The sequence below is a fragment of the Oxyura jamaicensis genome, chromosome 9 (assembly GCF_011077185.1).
Source record: "Oxyura jamaicensis isolate SHBP4307 breed ruddy duck chromosome 9, BPBGC_Ojam_1.0, whole genome shotgun sequence".
Taxonomy (NCBI): Eukaryota; Metazoa; Chordata; class Aves; order Anseriformes; family Anatidae; genus Oxyura; species Oxyura jamaicensis.
Genome location: NC_048901.1, coordinates 16,784,197 through 16,803,817, shown reverse-complemented (window position 1 = coordinate 16,803,817; position 19,621 = coordinate 16,784,197). Strand labels below are relative to the sequence as shown.

General features: G+C 65.4%; 1 protein-coding gene across 4 annotated transcripts in view; it reads left to right on the top strand.

Moving 5' to 3' along the window:
- The window catches only part of EPHB3 (EPH receptor B3), a 39,302-nt gene that overhangs the window by 13,497 nt on the left and 6,184 nt on the right, over positions 1-19,621 (top strand). For 3 of the 4 annotated variants that reach the window (XM_035335240.1, XM_035335238.1, XM_035335242.1), the window contains exons 1-4: positions 9,941-9,954; positions 10,823-10,826; positions 11,942-12,007; positions 12,306-12,978. In XM_035335240.1, the coding sequence (XP_035191131.1) occupies positions 11,951-12,007; positions 12,306-12,978 (730 nt within the window). In that variant the 5' untranslated portion in view covers positions 9,941-9,954; positions 10,823-10,826; positions 11,942-11,950. Of the gene's footprint in view, positions 1-1,750; positions 1,783-9,940; positions 9,955-10,822; positions 10,827-11,941; positions 12,008-12,305; positions 12,979-19,621 lie in introns of those variants that run through there. The other variant, XM_035335239.1, reaches the window with a different exon arrangement.

Below are 19,621 nucleotides of genomic sequence, written 5' to 3'. Positions count from 1 at the left end.
CCCCCCCCCCCCACGCCGCCCTCAGTAGGTTCCAGAGTGAACGCCCCGCCGAGCCCAGCCCGGTCGGCCGCTCGCTTCGCCTTGCGAGGCTTCTCGCCGCGAGCTGGAGGGCTGGAAAATTCATCCTTCTGCCGGTGGAAAGCTCGCGGCTTGCCAAAAGCGCTGGGGCCGCCGGAGGAGTGGCCGTGCGCCGCCGTGTCCGGCTCCATCCCTTCCCCCGGCAGCCGGCTTAACCCCGCGGGCTCCGGCGTGGGGCTACCGGGGAGAGCGGCCACGAGTGTCGCAGCCTTACCGGAGCCGGGGGAGGAGGGGGGAACACGTAGGAGGAGGAGGAGGGAACCCCCCTGCCCTGCCCAGCGCTCCCCGGCTCCGCTCGGTTCCAAGAAGGTTCCTCGGCTGCCAGCCGGGGGCTGAGATCCCGGCCGGCCGCCGGGGCCCTGCGCCTGGCCCCGCTCCGGGGTCCCGGGGCGGAGGAGGGGGCCCGAGGGAGGGGGGTTGTCTGGGCACAAAGTCTGCGCGGTGTCCGGTAACCGAAGCCGCTCCCGGAGCTCCGGAGGTGGCGGGGTGGGGGCTGAGGGAGGCCCCGAGCCGGGAGGGGAAAGGAGAAGGGGAAAAAAAAAAAATCCCCCGATAAGGAGAATTCCCCGGTTCGGCGGCGAGCCCCGGAGCTGCCCGGCCGGCCCGGCGGCGGGGGCCCCGCTTTTGTCTGCTCGGAGGCGGGTTTGGGCTGCGCCTTCTGCCGCTGCGATGTTTGGGCTGCGGCCCCGGGGGGCTCGGGGGGCTGCTGCGAGCGGGAGCCCTGCCCCGCTGCGATTTCGGGGGAGCGATCCCCCCAGGGCTGGGCTTCCTACAAAGTTTGGGGGTGGCTCTTACGGGTGTTGCTTTTCCTCCCCCCCTCCCTCTCTACCCAGTGGATTTTATTTTTTTTTTTTCTCTCTTTATTTTGGCAGAGGGGTGGGGAAAAAAAAAAGAAAAAAAAACATCCTCCTTTGTACGCCGTAGGAAAACGAGCTGGGATTCGTGGCCTGCTCGGTCCGGGAGCGCAGGGGAGGGAGAAGCCAGCCTGGCACAGACGCTGCCAACGCCAGCCCGGGCACCGCCGTGCCGGGAGGCAGCAGGACAGGAGGATCAGGAGGATCAGGAGGATGGAGGTGTGGGCAAGGAGCTCATCCCGGCGTGCCCCCGGCCTGCAGGCAGCCCCTCGCCCACCCGCTTGCCGCCACCGCTTTGGGATCGGGGAAGGAAGCCGGCGGTGGCGGCGTGGCAGGGCACCGCGAGCATCGGCCGCGGCTGTCCCGCTGCTCCCTGGGGAGGCTGGGGCCCGGCCTCTCCCCCGCCGCCCGGGCGTGAACTGGCGCGAAGAGCCGGATGGAGAGAAAACAAACAGCTCGTGCTGAGGAGCCGCCGGGTTTTCTTGGCTTCCCGAGCGTGCGAAGGGGTCAGGGAACAAACGCGGTGCCTGAGGAGGTGGGGGCCCAGCGCCGTGCCAGCACGGGGGACTGCTTCAGGGCCTGGCTGGCACTGCACGGTGTTTTTGGGGGCTGGCCCTCATTCCCATGGGACATTTTTTTTTGTTTTCTTTTTTCCTTTTTTTTTTTTTTTCCTCCCATTTTCCCTTTGCTCTCTGTCCGAGCTGGAGGGAAAGTTGTTGAGGTTCCTGTCCCCGCCGCTTTTAGGAAGCCACTGTTGGTGTCGGGGTCAGCGAGCTCCCGCGCTTCTGCCGCGCTGGGCGTTCCTGCCCGCTCGCACCGCTGCTTCCCGACGGGCACCGGAGCGCTCGAGCGGTTACTGTAAATCCAGCGTGCACGTTCGGTCGGGTATTTTAGTGCTGATCATAAATCTGGTGAGGCCATAAATCTGCGCTCACGTCCTCCAGGCGACGGCAGCCGACGGCCCCCGGATCCAGCCGCTTCGCCGTCCCCTCCGAGGGGCTGACGGGCCGGGCGTGCGGCCGGTGCCCGGCTTGGAGGGCAGGGTCCTGGCGGCTCCGGGGCTGGATCAGCTCCCGTCCTCGGGGGCACGGCACGGCGTTGGGTTTCTTTACAAGGCCCCATGGGGGTGGGGGGGAGCCGCGCTCGGCAGCGGCTCAGTGAGGGCTTTGTGCTGCCGAGGAGAAAATGGTTTCTCTCCAGATCCTGTAAGTGCGCTGGGTTTGTTTGAAGTCACAATGTGTTTTTCTTCTCCGGTTCAGCAGTCCCCGGGCCGGCTGCAGAAGGAATGCTCTGTCCGGGGGCAACAGCGGATCCTTTCTCCGGTGCAGGGACTGGAGCCGAGGAGCAGAGTTTGTCCTGGCGGGGCTGCGGGAGCCGAGGCCCCGTGGGGATCCGCAGCGCGGGGCAAGTGCTGTGTTTGAGGCTCTTGCCATCCACCTGGGTTAAGACCTTGGGCCTTGAAGAGCCTTGGCAAGAGGGAGCTGGGCACCACCGGGTAGCTCTGCCTGTCCTCGTGGGGGTTTGGGTGGGCTGGCACCGGCACTCGGAGGAACAAACTCTGTACCCCTCTGCTGCCTGAGCAGCCTCTCTGGGGTTTGTCCACGCGCTCAGCCCCAGAGCAGAGGCAGCGTCTTGCCGCGTGCAGCCCCGATCTAACTCAGGCTTTAGCCAAATACCCGAACCAGGAGGATTTATAGAGGTTTTCCTCATCTGGTGCCATCCCTTCCCTGCTCCCAGGCTCCCGCCAAGTGTTAGGCAGCCTGACCACGCTCCGGGTGCTGTGCTGCTCACCCCACCGCCAAGCCGGCGCAGCTGCCCCCTGTGCTGGAACCACCAGGTCTTTCCTTGGCGGGGAGATTCGCTTTTTGTTTAACTACTTTTCAGTGAAACAGCTTGTTTCTCGGCGGGGTGATTCAGGGAAGCTAGCCCTGCTGTTTTATTGATGCTCAGGGTAGGGCTGCGAGGGAGGGCAGGTTGCGGGGCTCCGTTGCGCTCGCCGGGTTCATTAAATCTCCCGTTCCTCGCAAAAAGCTCCGTCTGTGGGAGCCCGCCCCGGCCGTGCTCGAGGCGGGGAGGAGAAGGGCTTTCCTTTGTGTCACGCAGAGCATGCGGCCGGTCGGGGAGAGGGGGAACTCGCAGCCGCGCATTGTCCGTGCCTCTCCTCGGCACGCAGCTCTGCCGTGGGGCTGGAGGCGGCGGCGAGCGCCTGGCCGCAGCTCCGGGGCCGCGTCTGCCTGGGCTCCGCGATTGGGAATAGCGGCCTCTGGTTTTTAAGGAATGAACCGAAACTCCCTGTTTTGTTGTGATGACTTACTGCGAGAGATATTCGGGGAAACCAGTTTGTTGCATTTTCTTTCCGTGAGCCGTTTGCTGCTGCTACTGGAGCAGGGGAGCTTGGCGTTTAATTAAAACAGCCCGAGCAATCTGAATCACAGACTTGCATGTTTTTAAAATTGTAGCTGTTCCTGTTGTGCTGAGTCAAACTGGTTTGTCGGGATCCAGCGTCTCCGCCTGGGAGCCGCACTGGGGGAAGGGTGCTGGGGCCGCCCCGGACGGGGTCCCCCCCGTTTGCTGGCTGGGGGGGAAGCAGCGGGGTGGGTGCCGGTCCCCGTCCTTGTCCCCATGGGTCTTGGTAGAGCCGGTGGCTGCCGTCCCCTTGTGCTTCCCCGAGATCAAAGCCAGAAGGAGCTGGCATCGCTCGTGGAGCGGGCGCGTTCCCGAGCAGTGTTTTGGGGAGGAGGGAGCCGCCGCGCAGGGACCCCGCCGCAGCCGCCAAACCCCACGCGGGAGCGGTCATGGCCCCTGGGGACAGGCTGCTATCTTGAAGGCCAGGAGACTTTCTGCAGTGACGTTCCCACCCTGGCGGGACAGCCTCATTTGGGTTTTGTTTTTTGTTGTTGTTGTTTTATGTAGATCATCGTCATTATTGTTGCTCAAAATCCAGTCCCAGGCTCGGGCTGGGCTTGCCCCATGGCGGTGCCAGCTGAGGCCGTCGGGGCTGGTGGCAGGCGTGGACCGTCCTCCCTCGTGAGCAGAGCCCCGCAGAGCCCGCCAGCAGCCCCGGGGCGAGGCAGGAGCCATTTCGTAGGGCGGCTGGGCCTCCTCCAGGCCTCCTCCTGCCTCCCTCGCCTCCCAGCGTTGCCCACCCTTCTTGAAGCCATGTGGGGCCACCAAGGCCTCGCAGGGCTGAGCTCGGGGGCTTCGTCCCCTTCCTAGCCGCGGAGGTCCCAGCTCGAGGGGCCGAGGCCCAGCCCCGGAGCCTGCTTTTCCCCTCAGCGAGGCAGGAGGGAGCGAGCCCGCCGCGGCTCCGCATGGCCGCCCCTCTGAGGAGGAAGGGGAGCCATCTTGGGAAGAGGCAGGAGCTCTGCAGCACGGCCCAGCGCCGGCCCCGCTCTCTGCACGCGTGCCAGCACGTGGCGGCCTGGGGGGGGGGTCCGGGGAGGGTTTTTTTATTATTATTATTTTAAATTTTTTATTTTTTGCATGTTGCTAAGCTCCGGGCTGACGAGGCCTGGTGTTTCTCACGCATGTGGCGGGAGCTGTTGACAAACACCTGTTTCCCAGCCCCCTCCCCAGGAATGCCCTGGGCGCGGGGGGCCCAGCAGGGGCTGCGATGCTGGGGGGGGGGGATGGAAAGAAGGGGGGCAGCAGGATGCCCCCCCGCCCCCCCCAATCCCTGGTCCCTTGCCTGCCCCAGGGGAGCCATCCCCAAGGGCTTTCCTGCCTGGCAGCAGCTGCGAAACAATTTGGGCCTCCCGGTTCCTCTCTGAGGTGGGGCCATCACGCAGGCCCCTCGGCAGAGCCGCCGAAAACCCATCCCGGGGAGGGGCCGCCGGCCGCCCCCGTGCCGTCCTGCTCGTCCCCGGGGTGCCTTGGTGCTCGCCCAGCGAGGGCTGGGGCGCAGGAGGGACCCCGCGGGCTGGGCGAGCGGGGAGGGGGCGCGCGGCATGCACGCACACACGGCGTGCGATCCAAGGCCTTTTTTTATTAATGAGAAAAATGTGCAGGGCTTGAACGATCGCCAGGAACAGATTTATTCTAGTTCCCCAGAAATTAAACTGAAATGAAGGAGCGAGTCAGCCCGGCCCGGCACCCCCTCCTGACTCTGTGCTTGTTTTAACTCTGGAAGAATCTGACTTTGGGGGTGGGGGAGGCGGGGGGGAGGATATTTGGGTTTAAGCAGTTCCAGATGGGCTCTGTGCTCGAGGAAGCGAGCGGAGAGCAGCGTGGAGATTTGGGTAACTGCCCCAGGCAGGAGAGAGGAGGGAAATCTTGGCAGAAACCCCTGCTCCGCGCTGCCTGGATGGGATGCAGCTTGGCAGCCAAGCCGCCCCGTCTGTGGGGCGAACCTTTGTGTGTGCAACGAGTAACCTTTTTTGGGGAGGGGGTGTTTTTTAAATATCATTACTCCTTCCCTGGCCTCCTTCCAAAAGTACAACCTGGAAAAAACAGAGCTGGGGGGGGGGGGGGGGAAAGAGAGGCGTTTGGGATCGCAGCCTGCTGCACGCGGTTGCCTCGTGGAGGCAGACCCACGTCAGGACTGGTGCCCGCCTTCCCCGGGGATTTTGGGGCTCTGCATCCATCCGTACCAGCCCGGTGGCCCTGTGAGGGTGGACACCTGCCCTGTGAAGCCACGGCGACGTTTCCCTCTCTTTGCAGGGCCTGGAAAACGCGGGTGGCTCTGTGGGGCCGGTTTGCTGCCTACATCCTGGTTAATAGCGTTCGCGGCTCGAACAGGTCTGGCGTCTCCGGATCCGATGAGTTATTTCTGTGGCAGTGGAGGGCGGCTGCATGGCTGCTCCTGCCGGGGACACTGACCTATAAATCTCCCCTGCCTCCTGGCCCACACGGCTCCCGCTGACCTGGCACGGCTGATGCCGCACTGGTTGGCCCACGGGAGCTGGTGGCAGGGCGCTGCAGAGGGCGTCCCTTCCCCGTGCCCATCCCAAGCGGGTGGCAGTCGCCGCAAGGCTAGCGGGGCTCTGGGGGCTTATCAGTGGGGTCGATTTTTCCCCTGGCTCAGCAGAGCGGATTTGGCTTTTCCTGAAGGAGAGGAAAAGCAGCGAGCGCTGGGGCGCGCGCACCACGTGGGCAGGGATGGCAGCTCGCCCCGGCAAAGCTGACCCCGGCATGGCGCACCGGGCTCTGACATCCGAAATCCCCGCGGTATTAATAGAACAGTAATTGCAGCGCAGGGCTGGACTCGGGCAGCTGGCTCGCGTCCTCTCCCGGCGTCAGCGCGGCCGTTCAGAGGGACTGGGGGCTGGCAGCAGGACCTGGCAGGGCTCGGGCTGCACGCGTCCAGGGCACAGCTGAGTCCTCGGCATGCGGCTGCAGGGCAGGGACCCGCTGTCCTGCTGCAAAAAAAAAAAAAAAAAAAAACCTTGCTGCTGCCACCACCGTGATTTGTAGGGGGTGCGCGCTGCGTGCCAGCCCGTGTCGCAGCCCAGCTTGGCACGGCCGTGCTCCTGCGGTGGCAGAAATCTGCCCTGCCCGGCTCGACCCGGTGCGTGGACGCCTGTCCCTCCCCGCGTCCCGGGCGCTGCCACTTGATCTGCTTTTCGCAGTTGCAGAGCTGGCACCTGTCCTCTCTCACATGCTTCAGTCTGTCTCACGGCCATCAGGAAACAGCTCCTGGCGAGGAGCACGCGGCCGGAAAACCCTCTTCAGCCAGTCAGCGGGTGGCTGATGGGGCAGGGCTGGATGGAGGCAGCGCTCCCGTCCCCCTCCGTCCCTTGTGCTCGCAGTCATCCCGGGGCTGGCTCTGCCTGTCCTGTAGGTGTGGGGCGCTGGGGTCAGGGGACGAGGGGGAAATGAGGAAGATGCAGCCGGATGATGGCTCAGAGCCACGGGGCCATCTTCCCCGGTGAGGTTATTACATCCTGGTGCAGCCTCGGTGCATCCTTGGGCTCTGCAGGGAGCTCAGGACCCAGGACCGGCGGTGCTGCCCGTCCTCAGCCGGGCTCGGCTGGGGCAGGGACTGCCTGCCCTTGTGCGTGTGTGTGTGGTGTGTACAAAGGGGCCTTAATCTCAGTTGGGGCCTCTGGGCCCTGCCATAATGCAGAAATAATGAGTCTATTATTAAGTGCCCACAGTACTTCTTCACTCCGGTGGCTCGCCTCCAGCAGCAGGCAGAACCTGCCCCGCTTGAAGTGGATGTGTCATCATTTGCCTCAGCAAATCCGATCCCCTTTGATGATGGGCCAAACGCCCTTGGCACGAAGGGCCACAGCTGTGATACAGGCCCCACTTTTTTTTTTTTCCCCTCCTCTCTTCCCTTTGTTCCCAGCTCGTTGGCTTGCCCTGGACCTGGGGCGAGCGCGCGTTGGTGGGTGCGGGCAGCCGGAGCCCTGCGTCCCCCAAGGAGAGGGACTGGGGGGGACGTCCCCAAAGCATCCCCGCGTCCCCCCCCTGCTCCAAACAGGCGCCCTGCTCTGCGAGGACAGGTTCCCAGCGTGGGCGGCGATAGGGAGAGCTCCTGCCCTTCCCTTGGGCTGAGCCGCGCCACCCCAGCCCGGGAGCCGAGGGTGGGGACCCTGCGCGGCCCCCGGCCCCGCGCTGGACGCCGGGCTGTGCAGGGTGCTGGGAGCACGGGGGTCCCCAGGGGAGCTGGGATTTCCCTCGTGGGCTGTGCTGTGTGCCGGGCGGTGCTGCAGAGGGAGCTGGCAGACAGCGTCAGCAGGCTCCTCAAGCCTGCGCCCAAAGTCTCTGCTGTGGGTGTCCCCAGGGAGGAAGAGGAGGAGGAGGGCTGTGGGGTCTGGCTGGGGCTGGGGAGAAGCCGGGACCCTCCTCGAGGAAAAGTTGCTCTGGGAAAGGTGTCGCGGGGTCTCCCCACGTGGGCTGACCCAACGCCCGGCGCTCTGTGTGGCTCCGCTTTTGTGTACGTGAAGCACTCGTCAGCGGGAAAAGTGCAACCTCAGGTTCTCTCCCACAGGCAGCTCTTTGTTCCCAGATAAAGGGCCCTGCACCAAAGGCCCTTTGTGCCGCTGCTTAGAACGGTGCCGGGATTAATTGTGCCGATAGGTGCTTGAATGGCGAGTGCACAAGGCCGCCCGCTCCCGCCGTAATCGTCTCAAAACCGAGGAGGAAATTAAAATGTACGGGAGATGCCCCTTTTGGTGGCGGCTTGACTAGCAGGCACCGAGCGAGGCTGCGAGCGGATCCCTCTGTCCCGAAGCAGCCACCTCTCCTCCCGGCACGGCTGGAGGTGACGGCGAGGGAGAGGCTCGACGGAGCCGCCGTGGCGCTGGGTGATGGGATGGGACGGGACAGGACGGGATGGGACAGGACAGGGTGGCCCAGCCCGGCTGCCGGGGCTCGGCTCCCGCGGGCCGGGCGCGATGGTGCGCGTGGCTCCCAGGGAGCGCGGCGGCGTTGCAGAACAGGTTCCTCTGTTTGCAGCAGGGCTGCGTGGGCGTCTTTACTAACTTTCCTCCCTTGGCTTCTTTCAGGATGCTCGGGACTGCGCTGGCTGCCTTCTCCCCCCCCCGTTGGGGCGAGGAGCTGGCGTCGTACCCTGCCAGCACATCCTGATAAAGCCGGCGGTCCCCACGTTCAAAGGGAAGGGCGCTTAAATCGGAGCCGGTCGGTGGAGACGCTCGAGTCTTCCCCAGCGGCTTCATCTTGAAAGAATTTTCCCTTCTGGCTCAGCCAGGGCTGAGCGCAGACCCCGCCACGGCCGCTGCGCGTGTCTGCCGCCGAGCAGCGCGGGACGGGCTCCCTGGGCCTCTTCTTAGGGGGAGCTGAAGCCTTGGGCTGGCCGCGGAGCGTGCACGCGGCATTCCTGAGCCGCTGCGTGGGAAGAGGTCCCCGTCTCCAGATGGGCCCACGCCAGGGCTCCGAGTGCCCCGCGAGGTGCTGGGGAACCTGCAAAGGGGATGGCAGAGCAGGGGCTGGGACCCCTGCTCTTTGCAGCTCGAGGTGCGCGTAGGAGGAAGCTTTGCAGGGCAGGGAGGAGGCAGCCAGAGCCGTGCTCGTGGCCGCATCGGAGAAGTGAGGCCCTTTCCCGGCTCCTGGATCCATCCCTGCCATGGAAATCCTGCTTTTGTGTGGGGGCGGCCGTGGGTTGCTGTGCTCGCCAAAACGGAGCGGGGCTCGTTCTCCGTCTGAGCTCCCTTGCCTTGGCCGGGCTGGAGGTAAGGAGAGGACAGCATCCCAGCGGGGCAGACAGGAGTGATAAAGCAGGCCTTAGGGTGACTTCCCAAAGCTGGTGAAACTGGGAGCCAATTTCCCGTTGACTAATGCAACCAGGCTCTCTCCTCGGTGTGCGGGATTTGGGAGGCTTTGACTCACAGCTCCGCTGCCCATGACGCTGTTCACGTCCCTCCAAAGCACCTCCAAACCGCGACTGAGCCGGGCACCGCCTCCGATCCCACCTCTGGCGCTGCGCACGGGTGGGAGCGAGCCTCCAGCGCTCCCAAATGGAGCCCTCACCTCAGCCCTGGGTGCTGGCGTGTGCCCTTTAGCAGGGTGCCAGTGCAGGGAACAGCCTGGTGCTTGCTGGAAAAAGGACAGGAGCCCGGTGCCAGGCTGTCGAGAAATCCTTGTGGCAGCTCTAAGGGCACCGCGCGGTCTCTGCAGCTCCGCTGCGGCCGGCTGGGCTCAGCGTGTGGCCGCCGGCCCCGGGCAGTGCCGCAGCCCTCGGGGCCGTCCGTCTGCGACCTTCACGCTCGGCAGGCTGCGAGGGGAGGCTGGGGACGACCGCTGACCCCGGCCGGCCCGGTGCGCTCCTGCAGCTGCAGGAAAGCCCCGCCGCCCTCCGCGCCGGGTCCCGTTTCCTTTAGCTGCGTTGCCCGGTGACTTTATTTTTATTATTTTCCCTCCCTGCTCTCTCTCTGTGTGGTTTACGCAGCTCTCGCGCCAGCGGGGCCGGCTCAGCTCTGTTGTTTTCTTTCCCCTCCTCGTTGGTCAGAGCGTAGAAGCTGCCAAATTAGGGTGCAGTGCGTCCAAGCCCTGCATCTACCCCGGGCCGGTGCTCGCGGGGAAGGGTGCTGCCGGAGGGGACCGCCGGCCGCCGCGCCCTGTCCTTCGGTGCCGCAGGGCGCTGCCTTCAGCACGGAGGCTGCAGGGCACGCAGGGCTTTCCCACGCACCGGGGGGCAGATTTAAGGCTGCTGCTGCGGGACCAGGCTGCCCGCAGGACCCCCGTGCCGCCCCATCCTGGCAACCCCGTGCGGGCGAGCGGCCCGTGGCCGGCCGTACCCCGCGCCCCGTTACAGCCCAGGGTCTCCGCTCCGGGACTTGGCAGCCCCGCGCTGTCAACGCCGAGCGCACGCTTGGCTCCGCTCCGCCGCCGGCGCTGCGTGCCTGGCCCCCGCGCAGCACCGCTGTGCCCTTATTAGGGCAGCTGGCGCGCGGGGCCGTGCCTCGGAGAGGTGCGGGTGGCCCCGCTCCGCAGCCCCCTCTCCCGTCCCCTGCGTGGGCTGCCCTCGCTAGGAGCCGCCGTGGCCACCCCGGCACGGCAGGGGGGCTCCGGGGAGCGTGGCAGCCTGCCCAGGTCTGTCTGCCCAGTTCTCCCTGCTGGGGATGCTGCCCCAAACAGTGGGGCGGAGAGCCCATGCGTCCCGAAGGGTCCTTGTTTATCCGTGCCGTGGTGGCACTCGTGTCCCCTGCCCCGCTGCTTGAGGACCGGGTGCCAGCGCCGGCTCCTGGCGCGTCCGTGGGTGCCAGGCCAGGCGGTGCTGGCTGATGTCCCCGGGGTGGGACTCGGAAGGAAGGTGTTTACCTCCAGCAGGGCTTCATCTGAAATCCTGTAATGTGCGAACGTTTCCTTCCTCCTCCGCGCTTCCTCCTTGGCTGGGTCAGCCCCTGCTTTTCCTGAGGTGGAAGGAAAGGAGCTGAAATTGCCCCTTTGCCCCTGGGGCTGGGATGCCTGTGCCTGGCTGCCGGGAGCGAGCCGTGCTCGGGGAGCTGTGGGCTCCGTGCCCTCCATCTCCGGGGCAGAAGGGGTGAGGGACAGACAGACGGACAGCCCCCGGGGTTGGGGTGCAAAGAGGGGGGGAGAGGTTTTGGAGCTGGTCCTGGTGGGGACCCTCTGAGCACGCCGGGTGTGCAGGGGGCTGTTACCTGCCTTGGGGCTTTGCCTGGTGTTTGCACACCCTTTGCCTGAGGCTCCCCACGGGCAAGAAAGGGGCGGGAGGACCCCAGGGGTGCCAAAAAAAACCACGGGGCCATCCTGGGTGTAGGGTAGCAGAGCCGGCATCCTGGCAGGGCAGCCTGTCCCCATCCCACCCCGGGAGCAGCGTGGCGGTGAGCCGGGGAGGGAACCATGGGCAGCGCCCCCCCCGGCACGGTGTCGTTCCCTGTCATTGCGTTTTTTCCTCCCGGTTTTTTGTGCCCGGTGCTCAGCTCGGAGCCGCGCGGCTCTGCCTGGGATTAGCGACAGCTGCCTGCAATTGCAGCTCTTCCCAGACAAGCGTCTCGCTCCCCCTAGGCTGGGGCTGGGGCTGTTTGGGGAATGCTGTCGGGGTGGTTTGTCTTGTAGTCTGCTCCAGGAATGTTGGCCAGACGGTCAAATTCTTCTCCCCTCTTGTAAAATGAGTGATGTGGGGCGTCTCTGGGAGAGCAGCCTGCCAGTCCCTCCTCCTCTGGATAAACCTGCCTGGCCCGCACCGCCCTGTCATGGGAACGGGCCCTTTCAACCCCAGCCACAGTAAATACGCGCCCTGCCAAAGCGCAGGGGGAGGGCGCGGACGGGGGGCCGGGGAGGTGGGGGGCTCGGCGGCCACGGCGGGGCCGGGGATGGCAGCCTGTCCCCGTGCCACCTGGCCGCCCCTCGTCCCGCACCTCCGCGGGGACGCCTCGCTCTTCCTGTTCTCCTGACAGCAGAGCAGAAATCTGGAGTCTGTCTGTGCCGCTCCCCCTCCTCCCACCACGTCTCACCCCCCAAGTCGCTGTTTTCCGCAGAAATGTCAGCTCCTTTCTTCCCCCACTCCTCCTGTTTTGTTTTTTTTTTTTTTTCCTCGAATCTCGGCCTTCAGCTCCAATTACTTCTTCCTCCCTCTCCCTCCAGAGACCCTGATGGACACGAAGTGGGTGACCTCGGAGTTGGCATGGACAACCCATCCAGAGACGGGGGTAAGTCTGGAGCCGGACCTGGTCCCCAGTGCCAAAGAGCACGGCCCTGGGGGGTCGGGGTCGCTCCCCCCGTGCCTTCACCCTCCCCTCCCGTGCATCCCCTGCCTGAGCTCACACACTCGCAGCCCCACGCTGACTCTGTGTGCGGGTACGCCGTGGTCCCTCGGCACCCCGGGGGCCCCGGAGGGCTGGGACGGGCGGCGGTGCTGCCGCTGCCCCCCGTTAGCTGCTGCCCTGCCCCTTGCCGTTCGCCTGGGGTCCCCAGCTGGCGGTCTGACGCTCTGCCTCCCTCTTGCAGTGGGAAGAGGTCAGCGGCTACGACGAGGCCATGAACCCCATCCGCACGTACCAGGTGTGCAACGTGCGGGAGGCCAACCAGAACAACTGGCTGCGCACCAAGTTCATCCAGCGCCAGGACGTCCAGCGCGTCTACGTGGAGCTGAAATTCACCGTGCGGGACTGCAACAGCATCCCCAACATCCCCGGTTCCTGCAAAGAGACCTTCAACCTCTTCTATTACGAGTCGGATACGGATTCTGCCTCGGCGAGTAGCCCTTTCTGGATGGAGAACCCCTATATCAAAGTGGATACAATTGCCCCGGACGAGAGCTTCTCCAAGCTGGAGTCCGGCCGCGTGAACACCAAGGTGCGCAGCTTTGGGCCCCTCTCCAAGAACGGCTTTTACCTGGCCTTCCAGGACCTGGGGGCCTGCATGTCCCTCATCTCTGTCCGGGCTTTCTACAAGAAATGCTCCAACACCATTGCTGGCTTTGCTATCTTCCCGGAGACTTTAACGGGGGCTGAGCCCACGTCTCTGGTCATCGCTCCGGGCACCTGCATCCCCAACGCCGTGGAGGTGTCCGTCCCCCTCAAGCTGTACTGCAACGGCGACGGCGAGTGGATGGTGCCCGTGGGAGCCTGTACGTGTGCCGCCGGGTACGAGCCCACCATGAAGGACACGCAGTGCCAAGGTGAGTGCGTGGTGGTGGTGGTAGCGTGGCCCTTCCGTCGCGGGGGGGCACGCGTGCGCTGGTGGAGGAGGCAGATCTGCCTTGAGCGAGGTCTGGTTTCGGGGGCTTGGAGCTCGGCTGGCTCGCTGAGCACGGAGCAAGGGTTACTGCAGCGATGGGTGTCTCAGAGCTCTGCACTTCGACCCGCCGGTGTGTGCTGTGCCACACCAGTCAGCACCCGCTGGCCGCCGAGACCTGTGCGCTGCGGGACGCGTCCGCTCGCGAGGGGCCGTGGCTCCGGGGCACGGCAATCAGCAGGCGCCCGGCACGTTCCTGCCCCCACGCATCGCTCGCAGCCTCTCGCATCCCTGCTGTCGTGACCGAGGGCTCCGTTCCCTCCCTCCCGCGGCGCGGCAAGGTGCTGATGGCCGGGCTGTTCCCGGCAGGCGTGATTTCACGCTGCCAGTGCGGAGGCATTCAGAAACCCCGGCGGCGAGCGGGGCCCCGCTGTGCGAGCTGCGGGAGAGGCGCGCGCCCTGCCAGCGCTGCAGGCTTCCAGCGAGCTGCGTGGGGGAAACAGGCAGAGGAACGGGAGCTCCCGCAGCCCCTCGGAGGGAAGGGGAGAGCATCCTGCCTGTGGAGGGGTGGCACCGGAGGTTTGGGGGCTGGCGTTGCTGTTTCACCCCGCGTGGGGGGTGTTGCAAAGGAAAAATCTCCCCGGGTGCGTGTTGGGCTCCCTCGGGGTGGTTTTGCCCTCGGGGGCTGCCTGCAGGACGCTGCCCGAGGGTGGCTCAGGCAGCAGGAGGGATGCTCGCTGCTGCCCAGGGCTGGAGGCATCGCGCGGGGAGCGGTGGGCCCCCGGGGCTGGATGCCTCGTGCTCACCGATGACGGGATCCTTGGCGCCAGCCCTCTGCTCTTGGCAGGGGCGATGGGATCCGGGATGTATACATGACCGGAGCGGCTGCCGAGAGCTCGGCCTCCGTGGGGCTGTGCCTCTGCTGGAGCCCACAGCCTCCGTCGGTCCCAGCGCAGCTCCTGCCATGGTGTGCGCTGGGGGCCCTGCTCCTGGGGAGCTGCTTTCTGTGTCACTTGGGCTGGGAGATCTTGCAGACCAAGGCTGATTGCTGTTTCCCTGCATCAAGAGGGCTTTGGGCTCGAGGTGACACCTTTTCAAGCCAACATCCGTGGTTCCCTGCTTGGGGAAGGCAGCAGAGGCTCCACAGAGGCGATGCTCGAGCCCAAGCCATGCCCACAACCACTGCACTCACAAGCGAGGCACCCAGAAGAGCAGCTCGGGGCAGCGGCTCGGCTCCCATCCCGAGGCAGGGCCGGAGGGCTCCCAGGTGACAGTCAGGGCATCGCTGCAGAGCCCGGGGCCGTGTCCCCTCCCTGCTCCCCCCGGGAGGAGCCGAGACCGGCGCGGCGCCTTTCCCAGCACCGTGAGCACGCCTCCTCCTTTCTCCATCCTCCAGCACATGGGCAGCACCTTCTATTTTCTCCCCCCGAGCCTCAGCTTCTCTCCCCGCGTGGGGAAGGCGCGCTGAGCCATACGGGCACGTCCCCATCCACCAGCCTGCCCTTCGCTGGGGAGAAACGGTGTCTCCACGTTTCTCTGGGAAAGCCGCGCTCGTACAGTCAGATTTTCCGCCATATGATCGTGTGCAATAAGTGGAAACAGCTGAGGAAGGGCTCGGAGAACCCAGCTCCATTTTCTGCTCTTTGTTGGCTGCCTCCATGCCGCCTTTCTGCTCTTCCCCCTCCGCCACGCTCCTGCAGCTCGCCCTGCAGAAATGCCCCCGCCAGTGGCTGGTGCACGGGGGGAGCGGGACGGAGCCCGACCCCGTAACCCCAGCAGGCAGGGGCCGTGTCACAGCACCGGGGGCCACGGTCCCCATCGTGCCCGGGGACCCCGGGGCGCTGCCGCCCGGCTTTGTGCAGCTCTCCCAGGCGTCGGGGTGAAGAGTGCCGCGAGGTGCCAGATGGCATTTTAATAAATAACAATACTGCGTTAGCGCTTAGATGGGATAAGCCCTGTTGTAAATCTCCCCCTTTCCCCAGACTTTTCCGTGGCCTTTGAAGATCTCCTCCTCCTCCTCCTCCTCCTCCTCTTTATCTCCATCCAGCGCCAGGATTAGACTCCGCATTCAGACCTGCTACAATGCAGCTTGTATCCCGGTCCCTCGGGAGCCGAGGGCTCATCCCGCCCGGCTGAAGGCAGCTTCTTTGGCACGCTTTGTAATGCGATACGCGAGGCTGGGATCTGGCGCTCTACTCACAAGTTGCCACAGCATTGATTTGGCATCTCATTCTCAGCCTCATTATCTTTATTTAATTAGCACACGGCCCTTCTGGGGGTTGTGCTGCTTCCCACACGCTCCCCGCCACGGAGATGCGCGGAGGCAGCGCTCGCGGCAGGGAGACGAGCGAGCTCCTGGCCGGGGCGGGGGGCCCGGGGGACGCGCTGCCGACCCACCCGGCCGGGGACTCGGTGCGTGGCGACCCAAATCACGCCGGGTTTTTGCTGATGAGGAGCTCCCCGCCTCGCAGGGGCAGGCGTCGGGATTCCCCCGTGAGCGGCGAGCTCGGTGCCCGTGGGAGCACAGGGCAGGTCGGCCGCCGGCACCTCCCCGAAAACGCTTCCGGGCGCGCACGCCCCGCACCCCGTTCGGGAGCTGCGCCCCAAATCGGGGCCGTGCCGGGGCGCACGGCCACGCAACACCGCCTTCACCCCGACACAGAAGGGTTTGGGAGCCGAATGCTGCCTCCCTCCTGTGCCACGCTAGCAGCGAGCCCCCCACACAGCCCACCTACGGGGCTCCTGGCACTGCCCGCTGCCTCGGGGCTGGTGAAGACCCAGACCACGAGTGAAAACCCCGTCCCCCAGAGCCGGTGCGCGGCGCCAGGCTCCTCTCAAAGCCTTTTCCTTTGGGTTCCCCCCGGCGGAGGCGCTGGGGGCCGGCGCTGCGTGTTTGGGTGCCGTCAGCAGGCGATAGCAGGTCAGGCTGGGGCCAAAGCGTGGCTTTTGTAAAAATACATTTTCCTCGCAATCAGTGACTAATGGAAACATCACCGTGAATTAAAAAAAAAAAAACGCCAAGCAAGCAGTCCCCTTGCCAACTGTTTGCAGCTTTGCATTGCAACACGGGGTTGCTGCATGAAAACCAGGAAGTGAAACTGCCTTCTATTAATTGTCCGGGATTACAGATCAAAGGCAGCGCAGGCAGCGCGGAGCTGGCGCTTCGGAGCCAGGCAGCTCCACAATGGCTCGCTTGTAACACGGTCGAGGAAATCTGCCTCTGCCGTCCTGCGTGCTGACCCGCTGCGGCTCGAGAGGCAGCGGCGCTTGTTGGAGTTTTTTCCCTCTAAAAAAACAACAACAACAAAAAATGTTGGTTTCCTGCCTGGTGCTCGGATGGCACTGTTCAAACCCCAAAGGGCTCTTCCCTTCCTCAACCCTCCGACTTCGCCCCGTTCACATTCGGACTGCGCTCGTGTAAAATATTTCCACCCAAAGGGTGATTTAAAACAAAAAAAAAACAACAGAAAAATCAAGAGCCTCTTAAAGGAGGCTCGAAACGAGAGTTACCGCCTCGGCTGTAGCTGGGCTGCCGCGCGCGTGGCTCTGATCCATCTGCAGCCACTTACGAAAGCGCGAAGGGAGTGAGCAGCGGAGGTTCGTAAAGCACAGATCATCCCAGGCAAACCTGATTGCTGCCTTTAAAGAAATTACAGGGTTGCCGGACAAAGGGATGCGATCAGTTTAATTTATCTCGACTCAAGCGAGGCTTTCTGCTTCGGTCCTGTGGGGAGAGAAACGGCCAGGAAGGTGCTGCCCGGGCTGGAGCAGCATCGCGCGGGTAGGAAAGCAGCCGAGTCCTCAAACGGGGTGACTCGGAGCTGTTTCCCCCCCCCCGACCTCGGTGCCGGGAGCTGCAGCGATGCAGGGCTGGTGCCCTGTGTCCCCCCGGGGAGGGGGCCGTCAGCTTTCGGGGGTGCTCGCTGTGCCAGGGTCGGTGCCGCTTGCCCACGTCCCGCGCCGTAATCGCCGGCTGCGTGCGGGGTGAGTCACGGCGCCCTGATGCTGCGCCGATGGCTTTATTTCGGTGTTTCGCAGCTCCCTCCCTTGGGCTTCGTTCACCGGGGTGGGGACTGCGCCGGGGAGGCGTGGAAGGGTGCCCTCCCCTGCCCGACCACCCCCCGCTGCAGCTCGGCACCAGCGGGGCAGGATCAGGCCCCAGGGGGTCGGAGGCTGCTGCACGCCCAGCGGTGCTGCCGGGAGAAGCAGCTTCTCCTTCTCTTTCCCCCCCCCCGTGTCCCCGTAACTCCCCGCTGCAGCCCTTCATCCCCGGCTGTCACACCGGGCTGCGTCTCGGCGGCGCACCGGGGCACTCCGCCTCGGTTCCCTGACCTGGTGTCCTGCGCCTGTCAGCCCCTGTCACGTTCTCCCCGGCGGCGACGCGATCTGTGCGCGGAGGTTGGGGATTGTTATTTCAGTTTTTTCACCAGGAAAAGCGCTTATGCAGAGCTCGGGGAGGGGGGAGCCTGGCTGCCGGGCCGGGGCTGCGGTCGCGCTCCTGCTCTGGCGATGCCGGGTTCCCTCGGCGGCGTGCCGGCCGCGGCGGCGCTGGTTGTGCGGGCAGCTTCTTGCAGAGAAGAGATGACACAGCGGCTTATCCGCCGGGGACCTGGGATCAGCTTTCAGCTCGGTTACAGCCTTCAACTGTGGCTGAGAGCTGTCACGCTGCCACCGAGGTCTTTACGCTCTGATTTATGAAACGGAGCTGGATGCCCAAACGCCGCGGCGCAGCTGGGCCTCGGTGCCTTTCCTGCTCTTCCTCGCCCTAAATCGGGGTGGGGGCAGAGCCGTGCCCCGTCCTCGGCCGGGGTGGCAGCGAGGGTGCAGTGCAGCCCCCTTCAGCTCTTGCTCCGTGTCGTCTCCGGGCTGCCCTGCGCTCCCACGGTGGCTTTTTGTCCCCGCGCTTACCTGGGCGCAGGAGCCGTGAGGCTGCCCGGGGCGAGGGGAGGAGGAGGAGGAGGCAGAGAGGAAGGCGTCTGTGCTGGGAGGAAGCTCTGGGGTGGCTGCGTGTTGGGGTAAGGGGGGGGGACAGGGGCAGCCCCTGCTCCGTCCTGAGGGCGCGGGAGGCAGAGCCCGGCGGGGCGTCCTGGCGCCTTTCCAGAGCACCTCGCCGTCCCCGTCTGGGGCTCGGGCTTCTCGGCTTCACGCACACGCTGGTTGCTCCGGTTCCATCCCCCGCAACAAGCCTATTATTTCAGGGGGGGTTTGTCCCTGATGGATCTGGGCTCCTGTCCATAACCAAAGCATGTTTGGCAGCTCTCGGAGCCCAGAGTGTTCCTGTCCAAGAGGTTTCAGTCATCTCTCATTCCTCAGCAATCTGGTTCCTTATGTGTGAATCTGCATCCACCCAGTTTTAACTGCCTGGGACTGCGGCTGGGGTGGGTCTGTGCGTGCTGAGGCTGCTCTGGCACCTTTGGGCCGCTGCCCTCCGCGTCCCGGCGTGTCGGGCCGGGGGGACGTGAGCCCTGGCTCCTTCCCCGTCGCTGACAAACGAGCGCAGTGGCGTTACCGGCGTGGTCAGGACGGGCGAAACTTTAATTCCCAAAGGCTGGGTGAGCTCGGGTCAGGGAGCTGCGGGAGCTGAGCCGTGCGGGCAGTCCCGGTTTCACCGAGCAGGAGCCTCCTGCCCCCGTCCCCGCGGTGTCCGGCAGCAGGAGAAGCAGGGTGAGCCCCGCACTGCGTGGGGCTGCCAGGAAATTTCCGCGCAGGGTGTCGGGAGAGGCCTCGCAGTGAAGCAACTCCTGTTTGCGGCTGATGTCACCTGGCAGGCACGGGACAGGAGGTGCTGCTTTGGGGACAGGGCTGCCAGGAGGGCTCCGTGCCCCCGGTACCGTGCCAGCCGAACCAGGGGCGATGCCAGAGCAGAGGGGGTGCCGGTGGGGCTCTCAGTGTTGTCGCAGGGCTGCGATAAACGAGGCGACGTGGAGGCGTGGGGCGGTTTCCCGACGCTGCTCGGCTCGGCTCGAGTGCCGCTAATCCCTTCACGTGCCCCTCGTTGGGGCCGAGTGCCCGTGGAGTGAGCGGGGCCGGATCCAGGCTCCCGGCTCCTTTATGGGGCCGCTCGGAAGCGGGGGCAGCAGGCTGGCGGCGCCGGCCCGCAGGAATGTTGGCATCTCGCTCGGCACACGCCGCTGGAGCCGGCCCCGGGGTGCCACTGCCGCGGGCTGAGACGTGGCTGAAGTGGCCGAGGCTTTTGGCGGAGGGGCCGTGTTGGGGCTGGGGGGGGGCTCTCAGGGGGCTGCCCAGGCAGGGCTGAGTCCTTCCATCCCCGCTGTGCGTCCCCGGGAGGTGCAGTGAGCATCCTGCCGCGGTGCTGGGCACGGCAGCCAGCTGGGGAAGGGGGAGCCAGTGCGTGGCAGAGCCCCTCCTTGGGGACTGGGGAGAGGAAACAAAACGGGGATGGATGTGTGATCCTCACGGGGCTGCCCTGATGTCCGTACAGCGGCTGGGCCCGTTGCTGCTGCCCGGGGCTGCCACGGGAGAAGGAGCAGCGCCCAGGAAAGCTGTGCCAGTGCCAGGGGGTCCCTGGGCACCGCCTGTGACCTGGGTGAGCTCGGCGGTGCAGGCCTCCCAGTATCAGCTCCCTG